The following is a 25951-nucleotide window of genomic DNA, read 5'->3' on the forward strand; positions in this document are numbered from 1 at the left end:
CCAGCTAGCAAATGGTAATGAAGCCAGCTCAGGATTGAGTGATTACCATTCAGCTGTGTGGAGATTTGCATACCTTCATCCATTGGCTGATGCCAGCATAAAGGTCTGCTTCCCATTTCATACAATGCCCATCATAGTGGTCACGACACTGATCTACTGGGCACCTTGTTACTCTGTATAGTTCTGTTATTGTAGTTCTATGCGACCTTATTACTTGTGCTTTAGCTAGTTCTTGATAAATATATATGCAGACTTGCTAATATATATTTATCTGTTAGTTGAGCTGTTTGTTATTTTTCTTATCATTGTGTATTGCCTAGTTCCATGCTTGATGGACGTTCGCTGCATCCGCGGTGGATCAGTAAAGTCCATTATCCTGAGAGCTTTGATTCTGCCATCCCCACGTTGGTCAACACACTACTAGAGTTGGGCCGAACGGTTCGCCGGCGAACGCGGTTCGCGCGAACTTAGGTGGTTCGCGTGCGGGTACCGCACGCGAACCTTTTGCGGAAGAAGTTCGGTTCGCCCCATAATGCACCTGAGGGTCAACTTTGACCCTCTACATCACAGTCAGCAGGCCCAGTGTAGCCAATTAGGCTACACTAGCCCCTGGAGCCCCACCCCCCCTTATATAAGGCAGGCAGCGGCGGCCATTACGGCCACTCGTGTGCCTGCATTAGTCAGAGTAGGGCGAGCTGCTGCAGACTGTCTCTCAGGGAAAGATTAGTTAGGCTTAACTTCTTCCTGGCTGCATACCTGTTCTGTTCAGTGAGCCCTCAGCCCACTGCATACCTGTACTGTGATCCTGCCACTGCATAGCTGTTCAGTGATCCTGCCACAGCATACCTGTTCTGTTCAGTGAGCCCTCAGCCCACTGCATACCTGTACTGTGATCCTGCCACTGCATAGCTGTTCAGTGATCCTGCCACAGCATACCTGTTCTGTTCAGTGAGCCCTCAGCCCACTGCATACCTGTACTGTGATCCTGCCACTGCATACCTGTTCAGTGATCCTGCCACAGCATACCTGTTCTGTTCAGTGAGCCCTCAGCCCACTGCATACCTGTACTGTGATCCTGCCACTGCATAGCTGTTCAGTGATCCTGCCACAGCATACCTGTTCTGTTCAGTGAGCCCCCAGCCCACTGCATACCTGTACTGTGATCCTGCCACTGCATACCTGTTCAGTGATCCTGCCACAGCATACCTGTTCTGTTCAGTGAGCCCTCAGCCCACTGCATACCTGTACTGTGATCCTGCCACTGCATACCTGTTCAGTGATCCTGCCACAGCATACCTGTTCTGTTCAGTGAGCCCTCAGCCCACTGCATACCTGTACTGTGATCCTGCCACTGCATAGCTGTTCAGTGATCCTGCCACAGCATACCTGTTCTGTTCAGTGAGCCCTCAGCCCACTGCATACCTGTACTGTGATCCTGCCACTGCATACCTGTTCAGTGATCCTGCCACAGCATACCTGTTCTGTTCAGTGAGCCCTCAGCCCACTGCATACCTGTACTGTGATACTGCCACTGCATACCTGTTCAGTGATCCTGCCACAGCATACCTGTTCTGTTCAGTGAGCCCTCAGCCCACTGCATACCTGTACTGTGATCCTGCCACTGCATACCTGTTCAGTGATCCTGCCACAGCATACCTGTTCTGTTCAGTGAGCCCTCAGCCCACTGCATACCTGTACTGTGATCCTGCCACTGCATAGCTGTTCAGTGATCCTGCCACAGCATACCTGTTCTGTTCAGTGAGCCCCCAGCCCACTGCATACCTGTACTGTGATCCTGCCACTGCATACCTGTTCAGTGATCCTGCCACAGCATACCTGTTCTGTTCAGTGAGCCCTCAGCCCACTGCATACCTGTACTGTGATCCTGCCACTGCATACCTGTTCAGTGATCCTGCCACAGCATACCTGTTCTGTTCAGTGAGCCCTCAGCCCACTGCATACCTGTACTGTGATCCTGCCACTGCATACCTGTTCAGTGATCCTGCCACAGCATACCTGTTCTGTTCAGTGAGCCCTCAGCCCACTGCATACCTGTACTGTGATCCTGCCACTGCATACCTGTTCAGTGATCCTGCCACAGCATACCTGTTCTGTTCAGTGAGCCCTCAGCCCACTGCATACCTGTACTGTGATCCTGCCACTGCATAGCTGTTCAGTGATCCTGCCACAGCATACCTGTTCTGTTCAGTGAGCCCCCAGCCCACTGCATACCTGTACTGTGATCCTGCCACTGCATACCTGTTCAGTGATCCTGCCACAGCATACCTGTTCTGTTCAGTGAGCCCTCAGCCCACTGCATACCTGTACTGTGATCCTGCCACTGCATACCTGTTCAGTGATCCTGCCACAGCATACCTGTTCTGTTCAGTGAGCCCTCAGCCCACTGCATACCTGTACTGTGATCCTGCCACTGCATAGCTGTTCAGTGATCCTGCCACAGCATACCTGTTCTGTTCAGTGAGCCCTCAGCCCACTGCATACCTGTACTGTGATCCTGCCACTGCATACCTGTTCAGTGATCCTGCCACTGTATACCTGTTCTGTGAACCCGCCACTGTATACCTGTTCTGTTCAGTGGACCCGCCACTGTATACCTGTTCTGTGAACCCGCCACTGTATACCTGTTCTGTTCAGTGGACCCGCCACTGTATACCTGTTCTGTGAACCCGCCACTGTATACCTGTTCTGTTCAGTGGACCCGCCACTGTATACCTGTTCTGTGAACCCGCCACTGTATACCTGTTCTGTTCAGTGGACCTGCCACTGTATACCTGTTTAGTGAACACGCCACTGCATACCTGTTATGTTCAGTGAACCTGCCACTGCATACCTGTTCTGTGAACCCGCCACTGTATACCTGTTCTGTTCAGTGGACCCGCCACTGTATACCTGTTCTGTTCAGTGGACCTGCCACTGTATACCTGTTCTGTTCAGTGGACCTGCCACTGTATACCTGTTTAGTGAACACGCCACTGCATACCTGTTGTGTTCAGTGAACCCGCCACTGTATACCTGTACTGTTCAGTGAACCCACCGCATCAGTGCGCATACCTGTGCAGTTAAGTGAACCCACCTACCTACGTGAGTGCACGCAGTGTGATATACCACTCCGTGCATACCCGATATGGACAAAACAGGTAGAGGAAGAGGTAGTGGCAGAGGCAGAGGAAGGCCACCCGGCAGGTCTGCGCGAGGTCGTGTAAATGTAATTTCGTGTGGACCTGGCCCACAGTACAGTGCTCGGAAGAAGGCACGTCCCATCACCTCCCAAGATTGTCAGGACGTGGTTGAGTATTTAGCGACACAGAACACCTCATCTTGCTCAGCCACCAGCGCTACTACTAGCACCACTTCCGCTGCATTTGACACTTCGCAAGAATTATTTAGTGGTGGTGAAATCACTGATGCACAGCCATTGTTACAGCCAGATGAATTTTCACCAGCTCATATGTCTGCGTTACGCGACAACACTATGGATGTAACGTGTAAGGAGGATGAAGGACCTACACATTTGGATTTTTCTGAGGCAAGCGAAGCTGGGCAGGATGATTACGATGATGACGATGATAGGGATCCTCTGTATGTTCCCAATAGAGGAGATGAAGAGGGGGACAGTTCAGAGGGGGAGTCAGAGAGTAGTAGGAGGATAGAAGTTGCTGAAAGAAGCTGGGGCAGCTCTTCGTCAGAAACAGCTGGTGGCAGAGTCCGGCACCATGTATCGCCAGATTCGCCACCTATGTACAGCCAGCCAACTTGCCCTTCAGCATCAGCTGCTGAGGTGCCCACATCACAGGGTGGCTCAGCGGTGTGGAAATTTTTTAATGTGTGTGCCTCAGATCGGACCAAAGCCATCTGTTCGCTCTGCCAACAAAAATTGAGCCGTGGAAAGGCCAACACTCACGTAGGGACAAGTGCCTTACGAAGGCACCTGCAGAAAAGGCACAAACAGCAATGGGATGGCCACCTGAGCAAAAGCAGCAGCAGCACACAAAAGCAAAGTCACCCTCCTTCTCCTCTTCCTCCTTCAGGTGCATCATCTGCTTATGCCGCTCTCTCCCTTGCACCTTCACAGGCACCCTCCTCCACTCCGCCTCTGCCCTTGAGCGGTTCCTGCTCCTCTGCCCACAGCAGCAGTCAGGTGTCCGTGAAGGAAATGTTTGAGCGGAAGAAGCCACTTTTGGCCAGTCACCCCCTTGCCCGGCGTCTGACAGCTGGCGTGGCGGAACTGTTAGCTCGCCAGCTGTTACCATACCGGCTGGTGGACTCTGAGGCCTTCCGTAAATTTGTGGCCATCGGAACACCGCAGTGGAAGATGCCAGGCCGCACTTATTTTTCCAGAAAGGCCATACCCCAACTGCACCGTGAAGTTGAGAGGCAAGTGGTGTCATCTCTTGCGAAGAGCGTTGGGTCAAGGGTACACCTGACCACGGATGCCTGGTCTGCCAAGCACGGGCAGGGCCGCTACATTACCTACACAGCCCATTGGGTGAACCTGGTGGTGAACGATGGCAAGCAGAAAGCGGCGGACCAAATTGTGACACCTCCACGGCTTGCAGGCAGGCCTCCTGCCACCTCCTCTCCTCCTGCTACATGCTCTTCGCTGTCCTCCTCCTCCTCCTTGGCTGAGTGGCAGTTCTCCTCTCCAGCTACACAGCCCCAGCTCCGCAGGGCCTATGCTGCATGCCAGGTACGACGGTGTCACGCCATCTTAGACATGGCTTGTCTCAAAGCGGAGAGTCACACTGGAGCAGCTCTCCTGGCTGCTCTTAAGAAACAGGTGGATGAGTGGCTGACCCCGCACCACCTGGAGATAGGCAACGTGGTGTGCGACAACGGCAGCAATCTGCTTGCCGCTTTGCATATGGGGAAGCTGACACACATACCCTGCATGGCACATGTCATGAATCTGGTGGTTCAAAGATTTGTGGCAAAGTACCCTGGCTTAGCGGATGTCCTGAAGCAGGCCAGGAAGTTCTGTGGGCATTTGAGGCGCTCTTACACAGCCATGGCACGATTTGCAGAAATTCAGCGTAAAAACAACATGCCGGTGAGACGCCTCATTTGCGATAGCCCCACTCGCTGGAACTCGACCCTCCTCATGTTCTCCCGCCTGCTAGAACAGAAGAAAGCCGTCACCCAGTACCTCTACAACTGGAGTAGAACGAAACAGTCTGGGAAGATGGGGATGTTCTGGCCCGACAACTGGACAATGATGAAAAATGCATGCAGGCTCATGCGGCCGTTTGAGGAGGTGACCAACCTGGTGAGCCGCAGTGAGGGCACCATCAGCGACTTAATTCCCTACGCGTACTTCTTGGAGCGTGCTGTGCGTAGAGTGGCGGATGAAGCTGCGAATGAGCGTGACCAGGAACCGTTACGGCAGGAACAGGCATGGGACCAATTTTCATCAGACCCAGCTGTTTCCTCAACACCTGCGGCAGCACAGAGGGGGGAGGAGGAGGAAGAAGAGAGGTCATGTGCAGAAGATGAGTCAGACTCAGAGGATGATGAGCAAGGTGTTTCTTTGGGGGAGGAGGAGGAGGAGGAGGGGACAGCGGCAGGAGAACAACCGCAGCAGGCGTCGCAGGGGGCTTGTGCTGCGCAACCTTCCCGTGGTATTGTTCGCGGCTGGGGGGAGGAGGTTGACTTACCTGACGTCACTGAGGAAGAGCAAGAGGAGATGGAGGGTACTGGATCCGACTTTGTGCAGATGTCGTCTTTTATGCTGTCCTGCCTGTTGAGGGACCCCCGTATAAAAAACCTCAAGGGGAATGAGCTGTACTGGGTGGCCACACTACTAGACCCTCGGTACAGGCACAAAGTGGCGGACCTGTTACCAACTCACCGGAAGGTGGAAAGGATGCAGCACATGCAGAACCAGCTGTCAACTATGCTTTACAATGCCTTTAAGGGTGATGTGACGGCACAACGCCAGCAAGGTACCACTGCCACTAATCCTCCTCCCGTGTCCACGCAGTCAAAGACAGGACGCTCCAGCGATCTCATGGTGATGTCGGACATGCGGACGTTCTTTAGTCCAACGCCTCGCCGTAGCCCTTCCGGATCCACCCTCCACCAACGCCTGGAACGGCAGGTAGCCGACTACCTGGCCTTAAGTGTGGATGTAGACACTGCTGTGAACAGCGATGAGGAACCCTTGAACTACTGGGTGCGCAGGCTTGACCTGTGGCCAGAGCTGTCCCAATTTGCCATCCAACTTCTCTCCTGCCCTGCCGCAAGCGTCCTCTCAGAAAGGACCTTCAGCGCAGCTGGAGGCATTGTCACAGAGAAGAGAAGTCGCCTAAGTCACAAAAGTGTTAAGTACCTCACCTTTATAAAAATGAATGAGGCATGGATCCCGGAGGGCTGCTGCCCGCCCCAAGACTAAGTCAGTCCCCGCACATACAGCATCTCTGCCTGCACGCCGTGTGACTGGCTGCCTGGCCTGCCCCAAGAAGACTAAGTCGCTCCCAGTCCCTCCACACAGCATGTCTGCCTGCAGGCCGCTTCACTACCTTCTCCGCCACCACCAACAGGGTCCGGGACTCCAGGCGGATTGCTGAATTTTTTAGGCCGCTGCTAGCAGCGGCCGCTGTAATAATTTTTCGGGTGCGTGTACATGACTGCCTAATTTTTCTGGCTGCACTGCGGGCAGCTGCAACAACAAAAGAAAAGGCATGAACATGCGCCCATTCCCCTTCGTGATCATTACCTTGCCGTGGTGAAGGGGCTTGCGTATCACAATGGAGCAATGACCGGCGCCTAGATGAGTGTCTCGGGGGGCACACCCACGATAATAAGGTCGTTGCCTCATTGTGGTCAGACCAAATTTGATCAGCTGGACAGTCACTGTTCTGTCATTCAGCTACATCAGCCAGGTGACTGACCATATGGGCTGTAAAGCCACCAAAACCTGCACTCTCGCCATGGTGCGCACCAGTCCAGCACGGCCGTCACTACACAAACAGCTGTTTGCGGTGCGTTACACGATGAGTTTGGTGCGTCAGTGTGAAGCAGTACCTTAATTACACTACCTGATTGATGTATACACATGCAAGATGTTTGAAAGCACTTTAGGCCTGTCATTTAACATTCAATGTGATTTCTGCCCTTAAAACGCTGCTTTGCGTCAAATCCAGATTTTTCCCGGGGACTTTTGGCATGTATCCCACTCCGCCATCCCCCCCTCCAGGTGTTAGACCCCTTGAAACATCTTTTCCATCACTTTTGTGGCCAGCATAATTAATTTTTTTTTTCAAAGTTCGCATCCCCATTGAAGTCTATTGCGGTTCGCGAACTTTAACGCGAACCGAACCTTTCGCGAAAGTTCGCGAACCCGGTTCGCGAACCGAAAATCGGAGGTTCGGCCCAACTCTACACACTACACACGTCTGATTTTTACTATAAACACAATTATGACCCTGTTTTGAGACAATATTAAAAAATAACTTTTAATTCACAATAGTATAAAATAATCTTTGAGTATATAATGTTTTGTTTATTTTCCCTTTTATTTAGTTTACAAGTACCTGGTTGGGCAGCAAAAATTGCGTATCCCCCCCATGGAGACCCTATATACAGCTAGGTCACCTGGGGTTTCTGCCCCTTACCAGATAAAAATGCTGATAAGATTCTACATAAATAAGGAAACCCTCCACCTAAACCAACATGTTTCGGCTCATAAAACTAGAGCCGTCGTCAGGGCATGAATAAATAAAGTGCTAGGGTGCAAAATGCATTATAGAAGAATCATATAGCCAGTTACAAACACATAGATAAGGAAAACAACAAATGAGAGATGTACTCTCAAGCCAAGTCAGCCATCAAGTGAATGAGTTTACCCATCTGCCTTATATAGTCATGGAGGTGGGTGGAGCCGATTTTTTAATACCACCCATCCATCTCTGGAATCCCCATTGGTTAGATAGGCTGTCATTCATAATCCTTTACTTCCTATTGGATCCTCTAGCCATATCCATGTATTTAAAAAGACCTATTTCTGTACATCCTAGACCACCAAAAAGTTCACTATGGTCTTTCCTCTCCTTCCATAAAACAGTAGTTTACAGTCCGCATCTCTTGTAATGATAAATCCTATAAAACGCCGTCCTCGGCGCCGGACTCCATAGGATTACATTGGAGCTTCCCGATTGGTCCATCTCTACCATGTGACCTGACGTCCTCCCTCCTTCCAGACAGCAGCGAATAGGGAGAGGGCGGCCACGTCATCCCTTCCTTTCATCTCCCTCCAAGCGTATGGGCGTATCGTCGCACGCATCCCTGTTGTCATAGCAGCGGTGGACGCTTACCCCTCCGCACTTGTAAACAACGTTTACGGGATAACTCACATCATATCTCAGAGCTTCTCTCTGTTGTCATAGTAACATCAGCGGCCATATTTTTCTTCTCTATGACTGATACCAATAAGATGTCCTAATAAAGCACATTCTTATATCTCACTTGGCAAATTATTTTCAATATTTTTGTTGTACTTTTGTCTCTTGCCCTTATACCATCGCTACAACCAAATAGGTAAAAAAATTTTTTTTGCTAATTCAAACAAATAGCCTAATCCATAATATCTTTCAGCCCCAGCTCATCAGATAATTTATTATTCTCACAGATGCCCTTCACTGTTGATACATTCATAACAGTTAGAATCAGAATTATATAGGGAAAGTAATATATCTAGATCCCATGTGTGCTTTATTAAAGAGTATGAGATACATTCATATTTTGTTCCCATCCTATTATAACCATAATTATGCACAAAATGGGTTGATAAATTTATCTTGATTACTACGCATGTATTTGATACTTAGAAGGACCGGTGAATAGTTTATTACTCAGTAAATATAAGGCCGTGTAAGCTCTCATAGGAGAAATGTTTTGAAAAGAGCTTGGAGAAAGAGAAGGGAGAGAGGACACAGAAATCATTAAACATTTTTGCCAAGTTGCTTCGTAGTTACAAATATATGTGAGCAGCATAATCCCCCAGGGGACTCAATGAGGGCTTCACCTACACCCCGTTCATATAGGGGACCCCTATTGGTCGTCTATAATCCTCCCTCTCCCCCCTTTATATCTCCCCAGAGAAATCCCTGCTCACATATATTTGTAACTACGAAGCAACTTGGCAAAAATGTTTAATGATTTCTGTGTCCTCTCTCCCTTCTCTTTCTCCAAGCTCTTTTCAAAACATTTCTCCTATGAGAGCTTACACGGCCTTATATTTACTGAGTAATAAACTATTCACCGGTCCTTCTAAGTATCAAATACATGCGTAGTAATCAAGATAAATTTATCAACCCATTTTGTGCATAATTATGGTTATAATAGGATGGGAACAAAATATGAATGCATCTCATACTCTTTAATAAAGCACACATGAGATCTAGATATATTACTTTCCCTATATAATTCTGATTCTAACTGTTATGAATGTATCAACAGTGAAGGGCATCTGTGAGAATAATAAATTATCTGATGAGCTGGGGCTGAAAGATATTATGGATTAGGCTATTTGTTTGAATTAGCATAAAATTTTTTTTTACCTATTTGGTTGTAGCGATGGTATAAGGGCAAGAGACAAAAGTACAACAAAAATATTGAAAATAATTCGCCAAGTGAGATATAAGAATGTGCTTTATTAGGACATCTTATTGGTATCGGTCATAGAGAAGAAAAATATGGCCGCTGATGTTACTATGACAACAGAGAGAAGCTCTGAGATATGATGTGAGTTATCCCGTAAACGTTGTTTACAAGTGCGGAGGGGTAAGCGTCCACCGCTGCTATGACAACAGGGATGCGTGCGACGATACGCCCATACGCTTGGAGGGAGATGAAAGGAAGGGATGACGTGGCCGCCCTCTCCCTATTCGCTGCTGTCTGGAAGGAGGGATGACGTCAGGTCACATGGTAGAGATGGACCAATGGGGAAGCTCCAATGTAATCCTATGGAGTCCGGCGCCGAGGACGGCGATTTATAGGATTTATCATTACAAGAGATGCGGACTGTAAACTACTGTTTTATGGAAGGAGAGGAAAGACCATAGTGAACTTTTTGGTGGTCTAGGATGTACAGAAATAGGTCTTTTTAAATACATGGATATGGATAGAGGATCCAATAGGAAGTAAAGGATTATGAATGACAACCTATCTAACCAATGGGGATTCCAGAGATGGATGGGTGGTATTAAAAAATCGGCTCCACCCACCTCCATGACTATATAAGGCAGATAGGTAAACTCATTCACTTGATGGCTGACTTGGCTTGAGAGTACATCTCTCATTTGTTGTTTTCCTTATCTATGTGTTTGTAACTGGCTATATGATTCTTCTATAATGCACTTTGCACCCTAGCACTTTATTTATTCATGCCCTGACGACGGCTCTAGTTTTATGAGCCGAAACATGTTGGTTTAGGTGGAGGGTTTCTTTATTTATGTAGAATCTTATCAGCATTTTTATCTGGTAAGGGGCAGAAACCCCAGGTGACCTAGCTGTATATAGGGTCTCCATGGGGGGGATACGCAATTTTTGCTGCCCAACCAGGTACTTGTAAACTAAATAAAAGGGAAAATCAACAAAAAATTATATACTCAAAGATTATTTTATACTATTGTGAATTAAAAGTTATTTTTTAATATTGTCTCAAAACAGGGTGTCACAGGAGCCCTCAGTGGCTGACCGCACTTAGCCTTCTAAACGATGCCAGCGCACAGATCGTGCGAACTCTGGTCGCAGTCAATGCGCAGGAACCGTTAAGAATTAGCCGCAGACAGCTCGGAAGGGAGCCTGTGAGACACGGGTGATTACAACGTCACCCACTGGTTCAGAGTAAACTGCCACCACCGCGGTTACTATGGGACCGTGGGGCCCACTAACTGACTGACTAATCCTGCGAATAAAACGGTTAAACACACGATATTCTGTCTAGCCAACAACAAACAAACAGTAGCGTATCTTCAGAGACCCGGGATCATTTCTGTGTGTGCTGATAAGCAGGGTAGCGGAAAGTGAATGACTTGGAGAAAGTCGTTTATTCACGCAATATAAATAATTAATATATACAGACAATTATGAAAATCAACAATTATGAAAACAGTAATAGCCAGTATGAAAAATAAAAGAAGGGAGAAAAATACTTAGTTGCTGGAAAGATGTCCTTATTGTGGGAAGAATCATAAAGTCCTTGGTTTCAAAGTCCAGAGTTCAGAGTTCAGACCAGGTGGATGCCAGCATATCCTCAAGCTGGCATCTGATGAGTGCAAGATGGTTCAGTGTGGAGGACCCAGCCCGCCTGCTGGCTCTGTGCTTTTGATGAAGCTGGTTTGGGGGTGTGGCAATGCCAGCCCCCTCTGAGCTACCAGCAAATGACAGTTCATTCCCTCTGAGAGATTTTAGAGCTAAACTTATGAATTGCTGTAACTCCTGAACCATACACGTTACATTTAGGGGGGTAACAGCTTCATACTTGGAGGAAAATACAGATTAATATGATACCTGACATGGCTAGTGCATCAGATCAGGGTCCTGAGTAGATTCATACCTGGGTGGTAGGGGCCCCGGGCCCCTCTCGACTGGTATCAAGAGATCCAGCATGACCCTACGGATCCAATGATACCGCTCTCATAACCACCCTATTTATTGTATTCTGTAAATGGGCAAAAGATTATATTGTACATTCATTTCTTCCTGCTAAGGCCGGAGTCAGCCTGACTGGAGTCCAGCTGTGTCTGCTTCTTGTCTATGAAAAGGCCCTGTTGGCTCCTTCAATTAACATCTGAATGTGAAATCTGCTTAGACAACTTTGAGTTTACACCTCTGGCTTGATCAGCAGTCACAGGGCCAGTCTTCCTGCCAGCTGCTTGTCACCTTATACCTGATGGATGGGCCATCAGCACAGCTTGAAGCCAGGGACTCTCTGGGCCCAGGCTCATTAGCATATCAAAAGAGCCATCCTGCAGTTAAGGTGATGCTATTCCTCTGCTAAGAAAGGACTGCAGACCTCCTACACACTCAATCCAGATTCTATCGATTTGAAGCGCAATCGACGCAGAGAATCGAGTGCGATCGCTTTTCTTCACGGGCGGTTCCAGGACGCGCCTGCGTCCCCGCAATCGTCCGTGACAGCCCCCCCCCTTGTCCGTGGCTTAGCCACTCATCCGCAAGATGTGTGGCGGCGCCGCTAACCTGGCTGACGGGCCTCGAGTTGCCGGTACGGCGGGAAAACCTATTGGAGCCTGTGGCTCGGTTCCCCTGGACCGGTCGCGGTCGGCTACCCTCAGGGTTGACCCAACATGGACCGTTCTGGACAGGGCGTTTGCGCCACTGCAGTCGGACGTGGTGTCTGCCGGGACTGCGGACAACGGGCAGTGGGTTGGTTAGGTCAACAGCCAGCCCACGCAGGGTTCCCCTGCTGAGTGGCTGTGGACCTAAGGGAACCCCGCGGGAATCCCTGGACCTTCCCAGCTCCTGACAGACGGCACATGCCCTGCAGTAGTTGGCTACATCCCTGTTCATCCGGGGCCAATAAAACTGTTTCCGAATACCGGCGAGTGTCTTGCGGACACCCGAGTGCCCGGTCAGAGGATTACCATGTGCGGATTTCAGCACATGTCCCCTGAACGCACTCGGGACCACAAGCCATTTGGTATTCGCGTGGGATCTACCTGTAGGGGGCTGTGCAGACTCACTGTACAGTCTCCCACCTTCCCAGTACACCTTGAAAGCGGCCCCGTCTGCGAGGGGCTCAGCGGCTTGCTGCATGAGCACCTCCAGGCTTGGGTCACTTTGTAGTGCGGCTGAGAATACGGCGCTGTCAGTTTCAGCCAACTGGCTCATGTCACACGAGGCCAGCGGCTGAAAGGTCTCATCCCTGCGGTCAGAGGAGGGGGAGGAGGCCGGAACCCCCTCCACCTGTTCTGAGCTCGGGTTCTGAGCAGTGCAGCTGCGCGGTATTGCTAGCACAGGTACACTGTCAGAATGGCACAGACGGACATTACTCAGATCATCATTGCATGCAGTAATGACATTGACAGGTATAGACATTTTTTCATTACAGACAGGTTGTACAGGAGACTCAGGTACAGTTACAGCATCATCACAACAGACAGTCTGTACCTCAAACTCAGGTGCCTTTGAAGCAGGCACTATTGAACCTGGTACCCTTGAACTGGGCACATTCAACCCACCTCCCCCTGGTGCTCCCCCAAGTGTATAAAGTACCTGGTGGTGGGTGGAGAGTCCGTCTCCTTCCGTGAGCGACAAGGCGGTCGTGGCAGGTTCATAGTAGGACACAAGCTTGCCCAAATCAGTCCCTAGCAACACAGGGACTGGGAGATCCTTCGTAACCCCAACAACCCTTTCTTGGACCCCTCCCACTCCCCAATCCAGCTTCACTCTGGCGTGGGCTATGTGAAAAAGGGTGCCTTCTACTCCAGTAAGGGCAAGGGATCGGCTGGAGCTGATGCTCTCCTTTGGCACAAGGTGTGAGTGAACTAACGTGATGTCAGCTCCGGTGTCTCGGAATCCGGTGACAACTTTGCCGTTCACTCTAACAAGTTGCTGCTGGTCGGTTCGGTCGCGGATTTCCTTTCCGCGGGCAAACAGGACAAAATCGGATGATCCAGGCTGTGGTTCGCTGGCGGGTTGCCTCTGCTGTGGGTGAGGTACAGGTGATGCAGATGATCCAGGTGCTGGTGGTGTCTGTCTCCGCTCCGGACAGTCGAATTTCATGTGTCCGGGCTGGCGGCAGTAGTGACAGGTGACCTCTCCAGGCGCTGCGGGCCTGGGTGCAGCAGCTGCGCTGGGTGGCCTCTGTGGCGGACGGCTCACAGGGGCAGGAGGGTCTGCCGAGGTATTGGGCTGACCTCCTCTCCAGCTGGATGGGACAGTTCTGCGTGTATCAGCCACCCGGGTAGTTGCAAAAGTCTCAGCAAGGTCTGCAGCGACAGTGGCTGAAGCCGGCCTGCGTTCTAACACAAACTGTCGTACATCAGCAGGGCAAATGTTCAGAAATTGTTCCAGGACTATCAAGTCCTCCAGGACATCATAAGACCCTTTGGTGAGGCCTAGAGTCCACTGCCGGAGTGTGGTGAGCAAGCTGCTGGCCACATCTCGGTACGAATCAGAAGGCTTTTTCTGCCAGGCCCTAAACTTTTTCCGATAGGCTTCTGGCGTCAGCTGGTACTTAGTAATGATAGCGTCTTTTATAGCAGCATAATCATTATCCTTTTCCGCAGGCAATTCTGCGAAAGCATCAAGCGCTTTGTAGCGCAGCAACGGTGTCAGATGTCTGGCCCACTGGTCTTGGGACAGACGATACTGACGGCATGCTTTTTCAAAAGACCGCAAAAACAAGTCAATGTCCGTGTCTTTTTCAATATTAGCAAATTTAAATTTTGCACTTACGGGTGCTGCAGCTCCTTCAGCAGGGAGGCTGGGCGGTGAACTCCGGCTGGCCTGTTGAACCTTTGCCATGTTGAGCTCATGCTGTCGTCTCTCCCGCGCCTCGGCAGATTGGCGCTCCCGTTCTCGCTCAGCGGCATCCCTCTCCGCGTGGCGTTCAGCAGCAGCAGCAGCTTGCCGCTCCCGTTCCTCACGCATTTGGCGCTCTTCACGCATGTACTGCAGGTACTTGTCCAGGTCAGTGTCCATCAGCTTTTGTAATGCCTGCTGCATTAGCGGATCAGTACAAACGGACAGTCCAGTACTGGCCGGTTCCAGGCGAGTACTTTCAGAAACTCTGGGATTGGGGTCCATACTGACAGTCTCTGGCGTAACTGTTGCAACAGGGCCCGCAGGATGCTCAACCTCTGTACGCCTAAGATCTTCAGCCTCTGGTTCCCCTTGATTGTCAGATGGGCTGGTATCCACCTCAGCGGACACTCCCGGCTCCCGCAGTTGCTGGGCATCCCATCTGGACAAGTCTGCTATCAGGTCCCGTTTTGTCTTGCGGAGGATGCCAATGCCCCTCTCTTCGCAAAGATTTTCCAGGTCTGCTAGGCACATGTTCTGGTAGTTCCCGGACATTTCCATGCCAAATAAAATAAAACTTTGGGGAAGGGGTACTGGCTACACAGTCTCTCTGTATATATAAAAAATATATTGCCTTCCAGCTACACCAACGAATTAGTTCGTTTCTCGATAGCGCTAGCGCTATCGCAGATACTTTCAGCACAACACAGGTCTCACCGCTGCCTACCACTGTCACAGGAGCCCTCAGTGGCTGACCGCACTTAGCCTTCTAAACGATGCCAGCGCACAGATCGTGCGAACTCTGGTCGCAGTCAATGCGCAGGAACCGTTAAGAATTAGCCGCAGACAGCTCAGAAGGGAGCCTGTGAGACACGGGTGATTACAACGTCACCCACTGGTTCAGAGTAAACTGCCACCACCGCGGTTACTATGGGACCGTGGGGCCCACTAACTGACTGACTAATCCTGCGAATAAAACGGTTAAACACACGATATTCTGTCTAGCCAACAACAAACAAACAGTAGCGTATCTTCAGAGACCCGGGATCATTTCTGTGTGTGCTGATAAGCAGGGTAGCGGAAAGTGAATGACTTGGAGAAAGTCGTTTATTCACGCAATATAAATAATTAATATATACAGACAATTATGAAAATCAACAATTATGAAAACAGTAATAGCCAGTATGAAAAATAAAAGAAGGGAGAAAAATACTTAGTTGCTGGAAAGATGTCCTTATTGTGGGAAGAATCATAAAGTCCTTGGTTTCAAAGTCCAGAGTTCAGAGTTCAGACCAGGTGGATGCCAGCATATCCTCAAGCTGGCATCTGATGAGTGCAAGATGGTTCAGTGTGGAGGACCCAGCCCGCCTGCTGGCTCTGTGCTTTTGATGAAGCTGGTTTGGGGGTGTGGCAATGCCAGCCCCCTCTGAGCTACCAGCAAATGACAGTTCATTCCCTCTGAGAGATTTTAGAGCTAAACTTATGAATTGCTGTAACTCCTGAACCATACACGTTACATTTAGGGGGGTAACAGCTTCATACTTGGAGGAAAATACAGATTAATATGATACCTGACATGGCTAGTGCATCAGATCAGGGTCCTGAGTAGATTCATACCTGGGTGGTAGGGGCCCCGGGCCCCTCTCGACTGGTATCAAGAGATCCAGCATGACCCTACGGATCCAATGATACCGCTCTCATAACCACCCTATTTATTGTATTCTGTAAATGGGCAAAAGATTATATTGTACATTCATTTCTTCCTGCTAAGGCCGGAGTCAGCCTGACTGGAGTCCAGCTGTGTCTGCTTCTTGTCTATGAAAAGGCCCTGTTGGCTCCTTCAATTAACATCTGAATGTGAAATCTGCTTAGACAACTTTGAGTTTACACCTCTGGCTTGATCAGCAGTCACAGGGCCAGTCTTCCTGCCAGCTGCTTGTCACCTTATACCTGATGGATGGGCCATCAGCACAGCTTGAAGCCAGGGACTCTCTGGGCCCAGGCTCATTAGCATATCAAAAGAGCCATCCTGCAGTTAAGGTGATGCTATTCCTCTGCTAAGAAAGGACTGCAGACCTCCTACACACTCAATCCAGATTCTATCGATTTGAAGCGCAATCGACGCAGAGAATCGAGTGCGATCGCTTTTCTTCACGGGCGGTTCCAGGACGCGCCTGCGTCCCCGCAATCGTCCGTGACACAGGGTCATAATTGTGTTTATATCACCACGTTGGTGACTGGTAGTATTCCTGCTACTCTAGTTTCTGGGAACGTAACTATAGGCTGCAGTTGCTATTAGTTACGTTCTATCCTGTAGTCTTGCCTTGGTGGATGCTTGCTGGTGACTGTTGTTAGCCTGCTTGCTCTGCTTCTGTGGACGTGACTGTGAGCTGCGGTTGCAACTAGTTACGCTCCAATCTATAGTCCTGTCTTGTACCCGTCTGAATGCTTGCTATCGCTAAGGCAGCACAGTGCGAACTAAGGCAGCGCACATCGCACTGCGCTGCCATTGTGTTTTAGTTGTAGCGATATTGGAAGCCCAGAGCTGCAGTTGCTCTAGGCAGCCTGTGTAACCTCTTCCATTATCCAGCTCTTAGCCTTGTTGTGCTGGGTGGTCAGAAAGTATGACCCCCTAGCATTACAAATGCATATTGTTTTCAGTAACTGAAAACCCATATATTTGCAGTTTAAAGTACATGGTTCTTGATGAGTAAATGCATTTTACTGAGAAATTATTACATCAGCAAAAAAAAGCATTATAGGTAAAAACAAAATGATAGGTTGGCTTACCATAATTTCCAATAAATAATTTGACAAATCATTAAAAAGAACCCAAGGCAACCCACAGGTGCAGTACAGCAATACAGTGCACAAATAGGAGCCTGGTTGCATTCAGAAAACCAACAAACTCTTGTCGTATTTTTAGGGGGCCTCCACTTGGCACCGGAGGATGTGGACATATAGGATCAATACGCTTACATCTTCTATCTAATTTTTTGCCCTAGGTTAGCCTTTAAGAAAGTGATCAGTGTATAGCCATGTTAGCCTTCTAGTTTGCCATCTGGAATTCCAAAATTATCATCCAGCACTATTACCAGATGCTCCATATTTACACATCAAACATACGGAACCAGACTGCAGAGGAGTAAGCATCATCTGAGGTTTAAACTAATCATTTAGTTCTGCAAGTGGGCTCTTGATGGGGGAACCTGTATGGTGGTGTGATGTGATGACCATGTGTAATTTGTTAGGTTGAAAGGACTCGGCACTATCTGCTGCTGCGGGAGAAGCTGGAATCCACACTCAGGGGAGCCTCAGATGCTCTCACTCCTTCTCCAAGTGAAGAGATGTCGCCCCTAAGCCCCACGTGCCAGCTGGTGCAGCTGACAGAGGAAGGGTCTCCACAAGTGGAGGAGAATCCCCTGGAGTCTGCCAGCGAGCGACAAAAAGAGCTGGCTGCCAAGGTATGAGCCTTCCTATGGTAGACGTCTGTATTACTGGTTCATACCATGTCTTTTATGTCAGCCTTACTCTCCACATCATTTACAAAGGGGATATGTATGAGGTGTGATATACTGTAACAGATTTGTAAAATATGTGTAGCTAATCCAATATGATGTCTTAAGGTCTTTTGTTTCACTAAGTTGATGATAATTTTGTATTTTTAGTGTCTCCGCCTGCTGACCCACACCTTCAACAGAGAATACACTTACAGTCATGTGTGTGTGAGTGCCAGTGAAAGCAAGGTGAGTTACATAATCCCACCAAAATACTGAACTGTCACATGGCCAATATTTCCGTAGCTTTGTACTGTATTGTGCATTACAAAGCTAGCTCTGGCATCAGTTAGCATGGGCAGTCTGCAACCCCTGTGATCGTGCATGGAAGGGCAGGGCTAAGGGGGCTCCTCGTCTCTCTCTGCTTGTTATACAGAGCAGCAGTGTGCATGTACATATGTTGCTGTATAGCTATGTCGCTGGTGCACGTCAGCATGCACCAGCGTTCCTCTGTAAGACCCTGATGATTGTCACATGACATCAAGGCCTAACATAGGAATATCGATGCATGCTGCTGCGCTGCAGAGGGAAGAGGAGGGAGCAGAGCTGCAGCAACATAAGCATGTGCACGCTGTGCTGCTTTCATTAACAAGGCTGCGGGGGTCACAAAGACAGACCACACTTGGGGGGGACGATATTTTTTAATCATAGGGCCCTACAAAATTTTCAAAGGGGGTGCTCCATGCATCCTAGTTTTGCCCCTGGCAGTCAGATAAATATTTTATCAGATTTCTGCTGGTATCTGATATTGAGTGGTGCACAGCAGTTATCAGGCAAACAGTATCTGTCAGATATCAATCGGTTTCCTGATTTGAAGGCTACCTGACTCTGTCCGTGTATGGTAGCCTTTAGTCACTAGTACCACAAACACTAGTTCGCACGACAGCCAGGGGCCCCAGTCTTTCTCACTGGCCAGGGGCCCCTAAACCACCATGCGATACCTAGAGGGAAATGCGGGCGAGCCCTGGACCTCTCACTTCCAGGGACTTCACCCCCATTGCCTCTAAACTGAATGCAAACTGCAACATACACAATTGCTCACTACCAGTTCAAGCAATTTCCTACATTTATCTGGTCAGCAGGCACCAGTCAGCCAATCAGGTTTACGGTCATACAGCCTTTGCCTGCCATACCAAATCTAGCTGGAATTGCATAAATTAGCATTCAGGTGGGGGGCTTCGGTTGGACGTAGTCGTTGATTACATCTTTTACAGGGACCGCCACGTGTAGGCATCTCCCACACAGTCCCCTCCCTAACCACTCACCTGTCAACCACATCCTAGAAGCTGCAAAAAAGAAATTTTAAATCACAAACACTGGTCTGCATGACAGCCAGGGGCCCCAGTCTCTCTCACTGGCCAGGGGCCCCTAAACCACCATGCGATACCTAGAGGGTATTCTACTCACTAGTACCCTATTATCATGTTTTGTCATTTAATAGACAAAGGACAGTTTAAACATTTTAGCCTTTGCATTGTAAATAGGAAAGTGAGACATTGGGGACTCCCCAAAACCCCTTCAGCTGCAAGGACTGCCTCACCTGTAGATATGGCTCAGCAACCAATCAGAAATGAACATAAGGTACCCTCAGTATTGAGTGGACGCTCATGTTGGCTACCTGCAGATTCCACCACAAGTCTTGTCATGAGGCAAATCGATCAAACAAGCCAGGGATTCTTCCTGAGTTTATATTTTCTCCACATTGGCAAGCAAGCACTGGCAGTCTCTGCATTAAAGTGGTATGAAACCCAGAATTTCTTCTTTGCTCTAATAGATTATTTACAGCATATTATATACTACCACATTTTTTTTTACTAGAACAGCATTGAAAGGGTTAAACACAGCAATTAGAAGCTCCATGCTGCTCCGAGCTGGAGATAATGTTATCTTGTGTTTACTTAATTGTATCAAGTGAGGAATGTGACACATTCTCTGACACTGCAGACTCTCCTGAACACAGACAGACAATCAGAAAGCATTTCTGCTTACATTAGAAGATGAATAGATCAGTTATGAATAAAATGCAAAATTAGCTCTCAGAGCAAAAAAAGTGTACTTTGTGAGCTTGTAATTTCTAAATGAATAATAATACTTATGCACAAAAACAAATTTGATAACCGTATGGCATATAAAAAGTAGCAAAACATGTTTTTATTGAATATTATGTCAGGGTTTTATACCGCTTTGATCCGACCATACTTTGTTAAATTGTCCGTAGGAGTCCCCAGAGTTTGTACCTAGCTTCATCTCAGTGCAGTGAGACTATTAATAATCCGATAATAATCCGAACATTTGTATAGCGCTTTTCTCCTGTCGGACTCAAAGCGCTCAAGAGCTGCAGCCACTGGGACGCGCTCAAGAGGCCACCCTGCAGTGTTAGGGAGTCTTTCCTTGAACTCCTTACTGAATAGGTACTTGACCTAGCCAGGATTTGAACCCTGGTCTGCCACGTCAAAGGCAGAGCCCTTAACCAGTACACTATCCAGCCACTACTACTAGCTATTAGAAGCTGTTTGCTGTTTGGTTGTTCTGGATAACGTTTGTCATTACTTTCTGAATTATATTAATAATTAATACTGTTGATCTAGCAGTGTATAGCTTTATCTCATCATATTATTATTGATTGCCTGATTTGTACTTTCAGCTCTCTGAGATGTCAGTTACCCTCCTACGGGATCCCTCCCTTCCTGGCATTGGTGTCTCCTCACTCACACCTTCCAGCACTTGTCCATCCCTGGTAGAAGGACGATACTGCAGCCCAGAGTCCAGGTGAGTTATGAATGGCCAGGTAGGCATATGTAACAACAGAAAGAGATGCCTGTGTGGAAGATAATTCTTTGTAGTTTAACCATAAGTATGGAGTATTACAAATCATGTCCTTCTCTTTTCCCACTTTCATTACACTCTTAGGTACTACAGTTACTGAAGTTTACTGCTTTTTTTTCTCTTTATTGACACTGCAGCCATACTAATTATCCTCTTCTTGTGACAATTTCAGTCCCCAGCCACTCTCACGTGCGTTCAGTCCAGAAAGGGACCTTCTAAGTCCTGCCAGAGACCTGCAGAAGTCCCCCAGTACAGGACTCAAGGCTCCCCTTAGCTTGTTTAATCCCGACATACAAGAAATCAGGGTTAGGTAAGTAACAGATTGAACAATTATTGCACAAACCAATAACTAGCTATGAGGCTTATCAGCACTTGGGAGTTTTTGATATCACACAATCTTGCCTGTGCACAAAAAAAAAAAAAAACACTCATGCTTGTTACATTATTAGCACCTGTTAAAGCTAGCAGATCTGTGGAACATTTTTATTGGCCGGGTTGGGTTACAATGTGTGATATGTCCCCGCTCGTCTACGCGTTCGCCCGGATCGATTCCCGCTCATCCCCGCCGGCGCTTCTTATCTTCCGCTCGATTCGCCGCTATTGTCCGCCCGCGGGTATCGAGCGCGGAATCGATCCCCGCGGTGATCGGACACATCGGATATTATCAATCGAGCCATCAGGCTCGATTGATAAGCCTCCCTCGACGCCGTGTATGCCCAGCAATAGACTACCGATTTAGTAAGATCATTTGGGGGTAGAGATTGTTCTTATAGACATGCTCAGAGCATATCTATGCGCAGATCAATATACTTGTCAGAAATAAAAGTATATACTATAAAATGAAGCAATAGCTCAGGGGTGCCCATTGAGTAAATCCTGATCGACCAGTAAATGACTTCTGGGTAGATCCCATACCGCCCGCCTGAGTGACGTATGAGCAATACTCTGCCTCTATGACTTAAATTAGCTTAGTGCGATATCCAGTCTTGAAGTTTTGCAGAGCAGGTGGGAAGTCAAATATTTAGAAGCATTATGTGCAATTGCTGATTGCAGACAGCATGCTATTGTAAGCATATTGTGACTATTTGGTCAAGCACTTTTCTATTTGGCCGAGAAGGACTCTATGATATGCATCTTATTGACTGGAGGCTTGTGGCAATCACTGATTGACTGCCGCTGTGCATGCACTGCAATTGTGGCGTGTGGTAATTACTGATGGACTGCAGGTGTGGCGTGTGGTAATTACTGATGGACTGCCACTGTGCATACACTGCAATTGTGGCGTGTGGTAATTACTGATGGACTGCCACTGAGAATGCATCTGTAGGTAGATTCTACCTGGTAGATCATTTTCACTTTCAATTTCTAATTTTCAAAGTAGCTGGCAAGCTGAAAAAGTGTGGGCACCTCTGCATTAGATCATGTGGTGAATGTTACTGTACTTTAAAATGCTGTTAAGGCTTAATGCTGGGAATACACGGTTCGTTTTTGAGCCATTTAGATGGTTCGATAGTTAATTTCCGAACGATCTCCCGCCCGATCTTTTCGCCGCTTGATTCCACATTGAACACAATGGAAAAAGATAAGAAAAATAAGCAGAAGATAAGGGAATCGAGCGTGAATCGATCGAGTGGGAGAATCGAGCGGCAAAATTGGACCCTGTATGCCCAGCATTAGATTGTTTAATTGTGAATTCAAACCAAGAATTAGAAAACAGGATCAAATATTTTCTTCCTTTTCTTTTGACCCAGCCCTATTGTGTCTAAGAAGGGCTACCTGCACTTCCTGGAGCCTCACACTGGTGGCTGGGTAAAGAGGTATGTGGTGGTGCGACGCCCCTATGTCTACATCTACAACAGTGATCGGGACCAGGTGGAGAGAGCCATTCTCAATCTCTCACAGGCTCAGGTGGAATACAGTGAGGATCAGCAGGCCATGTTGAAGGTAACATCACATTATATATATTTTCACACTTGTTTGATGGCAGTCAGTATCTTTTGATTGATTACATTTTTCTTGTCGAGCACAGTATCAAGTGCTTTATGCCCAATAGGAATCTAACGCTACAGAGTTGAGTAAAAGGCAGGGATAACAGCATATACTGGTGTAAATTGGCCTATAGTTTGTCTTCTAGGTTTGAGTTGTGTTTTGCTGGTGAAGTACAGATACAAAATAAGTAGTCGATGTATCTGGTGAGGAGCTCTCCACAGATGAACTCCAGAGCTAGAAAGTAAAAACAACAAACAGAAAAACCAGGAGTGCCAATATAGTGTAGTATTTGAAAACACTGGGATAAGTAGCAAGAATAATGCTACTTACAAGTATTTGTTGCTAGAGGCAGCCACAATAGAAAGCCTATTGAGAAATCAGTTTCCACGCGGATCGATCTGGGTTCTTCTCTACGTTGTGTTCAGTCGTTTTCCAAACAAAGTGAATAAATCGCAAGGGAGGACCCCTAGCTAGGGAATAGATAATACAATAAGTCAGGAGTGACACCCCAGGGTGTATCTAGCTCTTGTAAACTGAAACAATAAGTGGTCTTACCTCAGATGAGGAATGGATAAAAAAAAAAGATATTTATTGGACACAAGTGACAATGCATTTCATGGGCCTTACCCACTTCTTCGGGTAAATATAACAGTGTCTGTTAGGAGAAACACAGTAGAGTATCCTTAGGCTATGTATATTGCCCATGTTTTCCCTTGAGGAAGAAATTCAGCCATGGATCATTCAACTTACCTTTCATAAGTGGGCTGTTATGCAGAATCATGGTTATAAAATTAATGAAATAGGTTTAGCATCCTCCTAAGTACAACTACGAAGATAAAAGTTTACACTGAAAGGGCTGTACTAGTGTAATGGCCATGTTTTTATCTCTGCAGACCCCCAACACTTTTGCTGTGTGTACGCAACACCGTGGCATTCTGCTGCAGGCCAGCAATGACAAGGACATGCATGACTGGCTTTACGCCTTCAACCCCCTCCTGGCTGGCTCCATTCGGTGAGGATTTGTGATGGACTCCATTGCTGGGTGGAAGAACCCTAATGCACTGTAAACTGACATAGTGTACTGTATATGTGTGCAATAATGCTTCTGAGACTCCGGGAGTACTGAGCAGTAGGACATTGACCATTCACAGACAACTGCCTATCACAGCTTCTTTAAAGTTCCTAACATGTAAAGTAGATTTCCTGTATTGTCATGTGTCTTTATTTATAACATTTATATGCTAGAATCACAGTAATTCCTAAGCAGCTCAGCACTTCTGGTATTAAGTACAGAATGTAAGAGGTGGTAAGGTTGTATATTAGGAAGATATACCTCCATGTTCCAGCTGCTGTAAAAATCTGTTCACCTTTTAGCTCCAGCATCAATCTCTGGTTCAGTGCAGAGGCCAGACATCAGTCAAATAAGGCAGTGAGTGGCTTCAGATATGGATCCAAGTTGGACTTTGGACCTTGACACCACTATGTATCAGGCATGGTCGGAAGAGCCAATTTCCGATTCCGTGGTAATTCCGCATACCGCCACTACCGAAATTCCGCTTCCGCTACATTCCGGTGGAATTCCGCTACATTCCGCGGAATTCCGCGGTATTCCGCCACGTGCACTTTCCGGGGGGGGGGGGGGGGTATTGGGGGCCAGAGGAGAACACAAGGCACGGGGAACAGAGGCGGCACAGAGGGTGACACTGGAGGGAGAGACAGGGGGGCATAGAGAAGGTACAAGGGTCAGAGATGGCATAATGTTTCGACTTATGGACAAATTCAGGTTAAGTACTAATCTACAGTCCCTATCTTGTTTGTTAACCGGGGACTACCTGTAGTCCTTACAGCAGCTGAATACCTTTTTTTTCTATTAGAAATCTGTCAGAGGAAATTAAAAGCAAAAAAATGTGCAAAAATGAGTTAGAATAACTGATATAAATTAGGGGACGGTGGTCATTTTACTTAGGCAGACTTGAGAGAAGGTAGGTAGGCACTCAGTGCAACTGCAGATGGAAAAGGTCTCGCTGAAAGGCAGTGTGTAGAACTTCAGCAGAAGCTACGTGCTCACGACAAAAAGGATTCAAACATAGTGACCATTTCATGTAAAAAAGAAAACAGAAGATGTCTGGCACTGCAGCTTTAATGCATGACAGCAGGTGTACAGTGAAAATGGCATACAGTATACACAAGGACAATGTCCGTGGAGGTGGTAGTACTTATCGTGCTCTGCTGCAGGTGGAGAGGCGACTGTGGGCGCCAGTGGGTGCACGGCCTTACAGCCGTTTCGCAATGGGGTGAGCCTTGCTTCTTCGGAGGCTTCTCGTGCGCAAAGTGCTGGAGGGAAGCGGCCATTAAATCGCCTACTTCCGTGTAGGTCCCGCCTATCTGTAGGAAATGACATGGGGCTGTGCCATTGGCCAGTAAGGGCGCGTCATCATGAGCGGCGCGCAAGCGTCACACAGGACGGGGGCGCAAGCGTGTCACCGCGTGCAGATGAAGCGTACATGTGGGGCTTGGGCTTACTGCCCCGGCAACCTGAACCGCCCTGACCCGCAAAGATGGGCGGCAACCGACACTGCCAGCCAATGAGCGGGGGGAGGGGCGGGTGCGAGGACGCACAACAGCGCTGCCCGGTAGCAAACAGTAAACAACCCGATGTTCCGTCCACAATAGGGATAGGATATATTATCCATATTCCTGGGCTTAATTAGCTAGATCTAGTGGAAGGGGCTTGACAATGCTTCAAGATGCCACATACTGGATACAACCATGAACAGCCCAATGCCAAGGGTGGACGGGGGGGGGGGGGGGGGGGGGGGGAAGAACGGGGGAGTGAGGAAAGTGTGGGTGAGGATAAGTGAGGATAGAAGGGCAGTGAGGCGAGGCACAAGTCCTAGGTAACGAGGCCCCTAGGGAAGAGAGAGGTGGGAGGAAGCACAGAACGGAAAGACCACTCCATACAGGTGAGAGCCTGAAATAAGTGTATAAACACCCATTCGCCACATAGACCGGCTACAATATATAAATATATATAATAAATATTGTGGAATTACAAATTTGGAAAAGGACAGGCT

General features: G+C 48.1%; 1 protein-coding gene across 14 annotated transcripts in view; it reads left to right on the forward strand.

Annotated features, from left to right (window-relative positions):
- KIF1A (kinesin family member 1A) overlaps positions 1–25951 on the forward strand; it is a 246538-nt gene that overhangs the window by 211712 nt on the left and 8875 nt on the right. For all 14 annotated transcript variants that reach the window (XM_068280653.1, XM_068280654.1, XM_068280655.1 and 11 more), the window contains 6 exons: positions 17757–17969; positions 18174–18251; positions 20707–20831; positions 21061–21198; positions 22640–22832; positions 23771–23889. In XM_068280653.1, coding sequence (XP_068136754.1) covers positions 17757–17969; positions 18174–18251; positions 20707–20831; positions 21061–21198; positions 22640–22832; positions 23771–23889 — 866 coding nt within the window. The remainder of the gene's footprint in view (positions 1–17756; positions 17970–18173; positions 18252–20706; positions 20832–21060; positions 21199–22639; positions 22833–23770; positions 23890–25951) is intronic.

The sequence above is a fragment of the Hyperolius riggenbachi genome, chromosome 4 (assembly GCF_040937935.1).
Source record: "Hyperolius riggenbachi isolate aHypRig1 chromosome 4, aHypRig1.pri, whole genome shotgun sequence".
NCBI lineage: Eukaryota > Metazoa > Chordata > Amphibia > Anura > Hyperoliidae > Hyperolius > Hyperolius riggenbachi.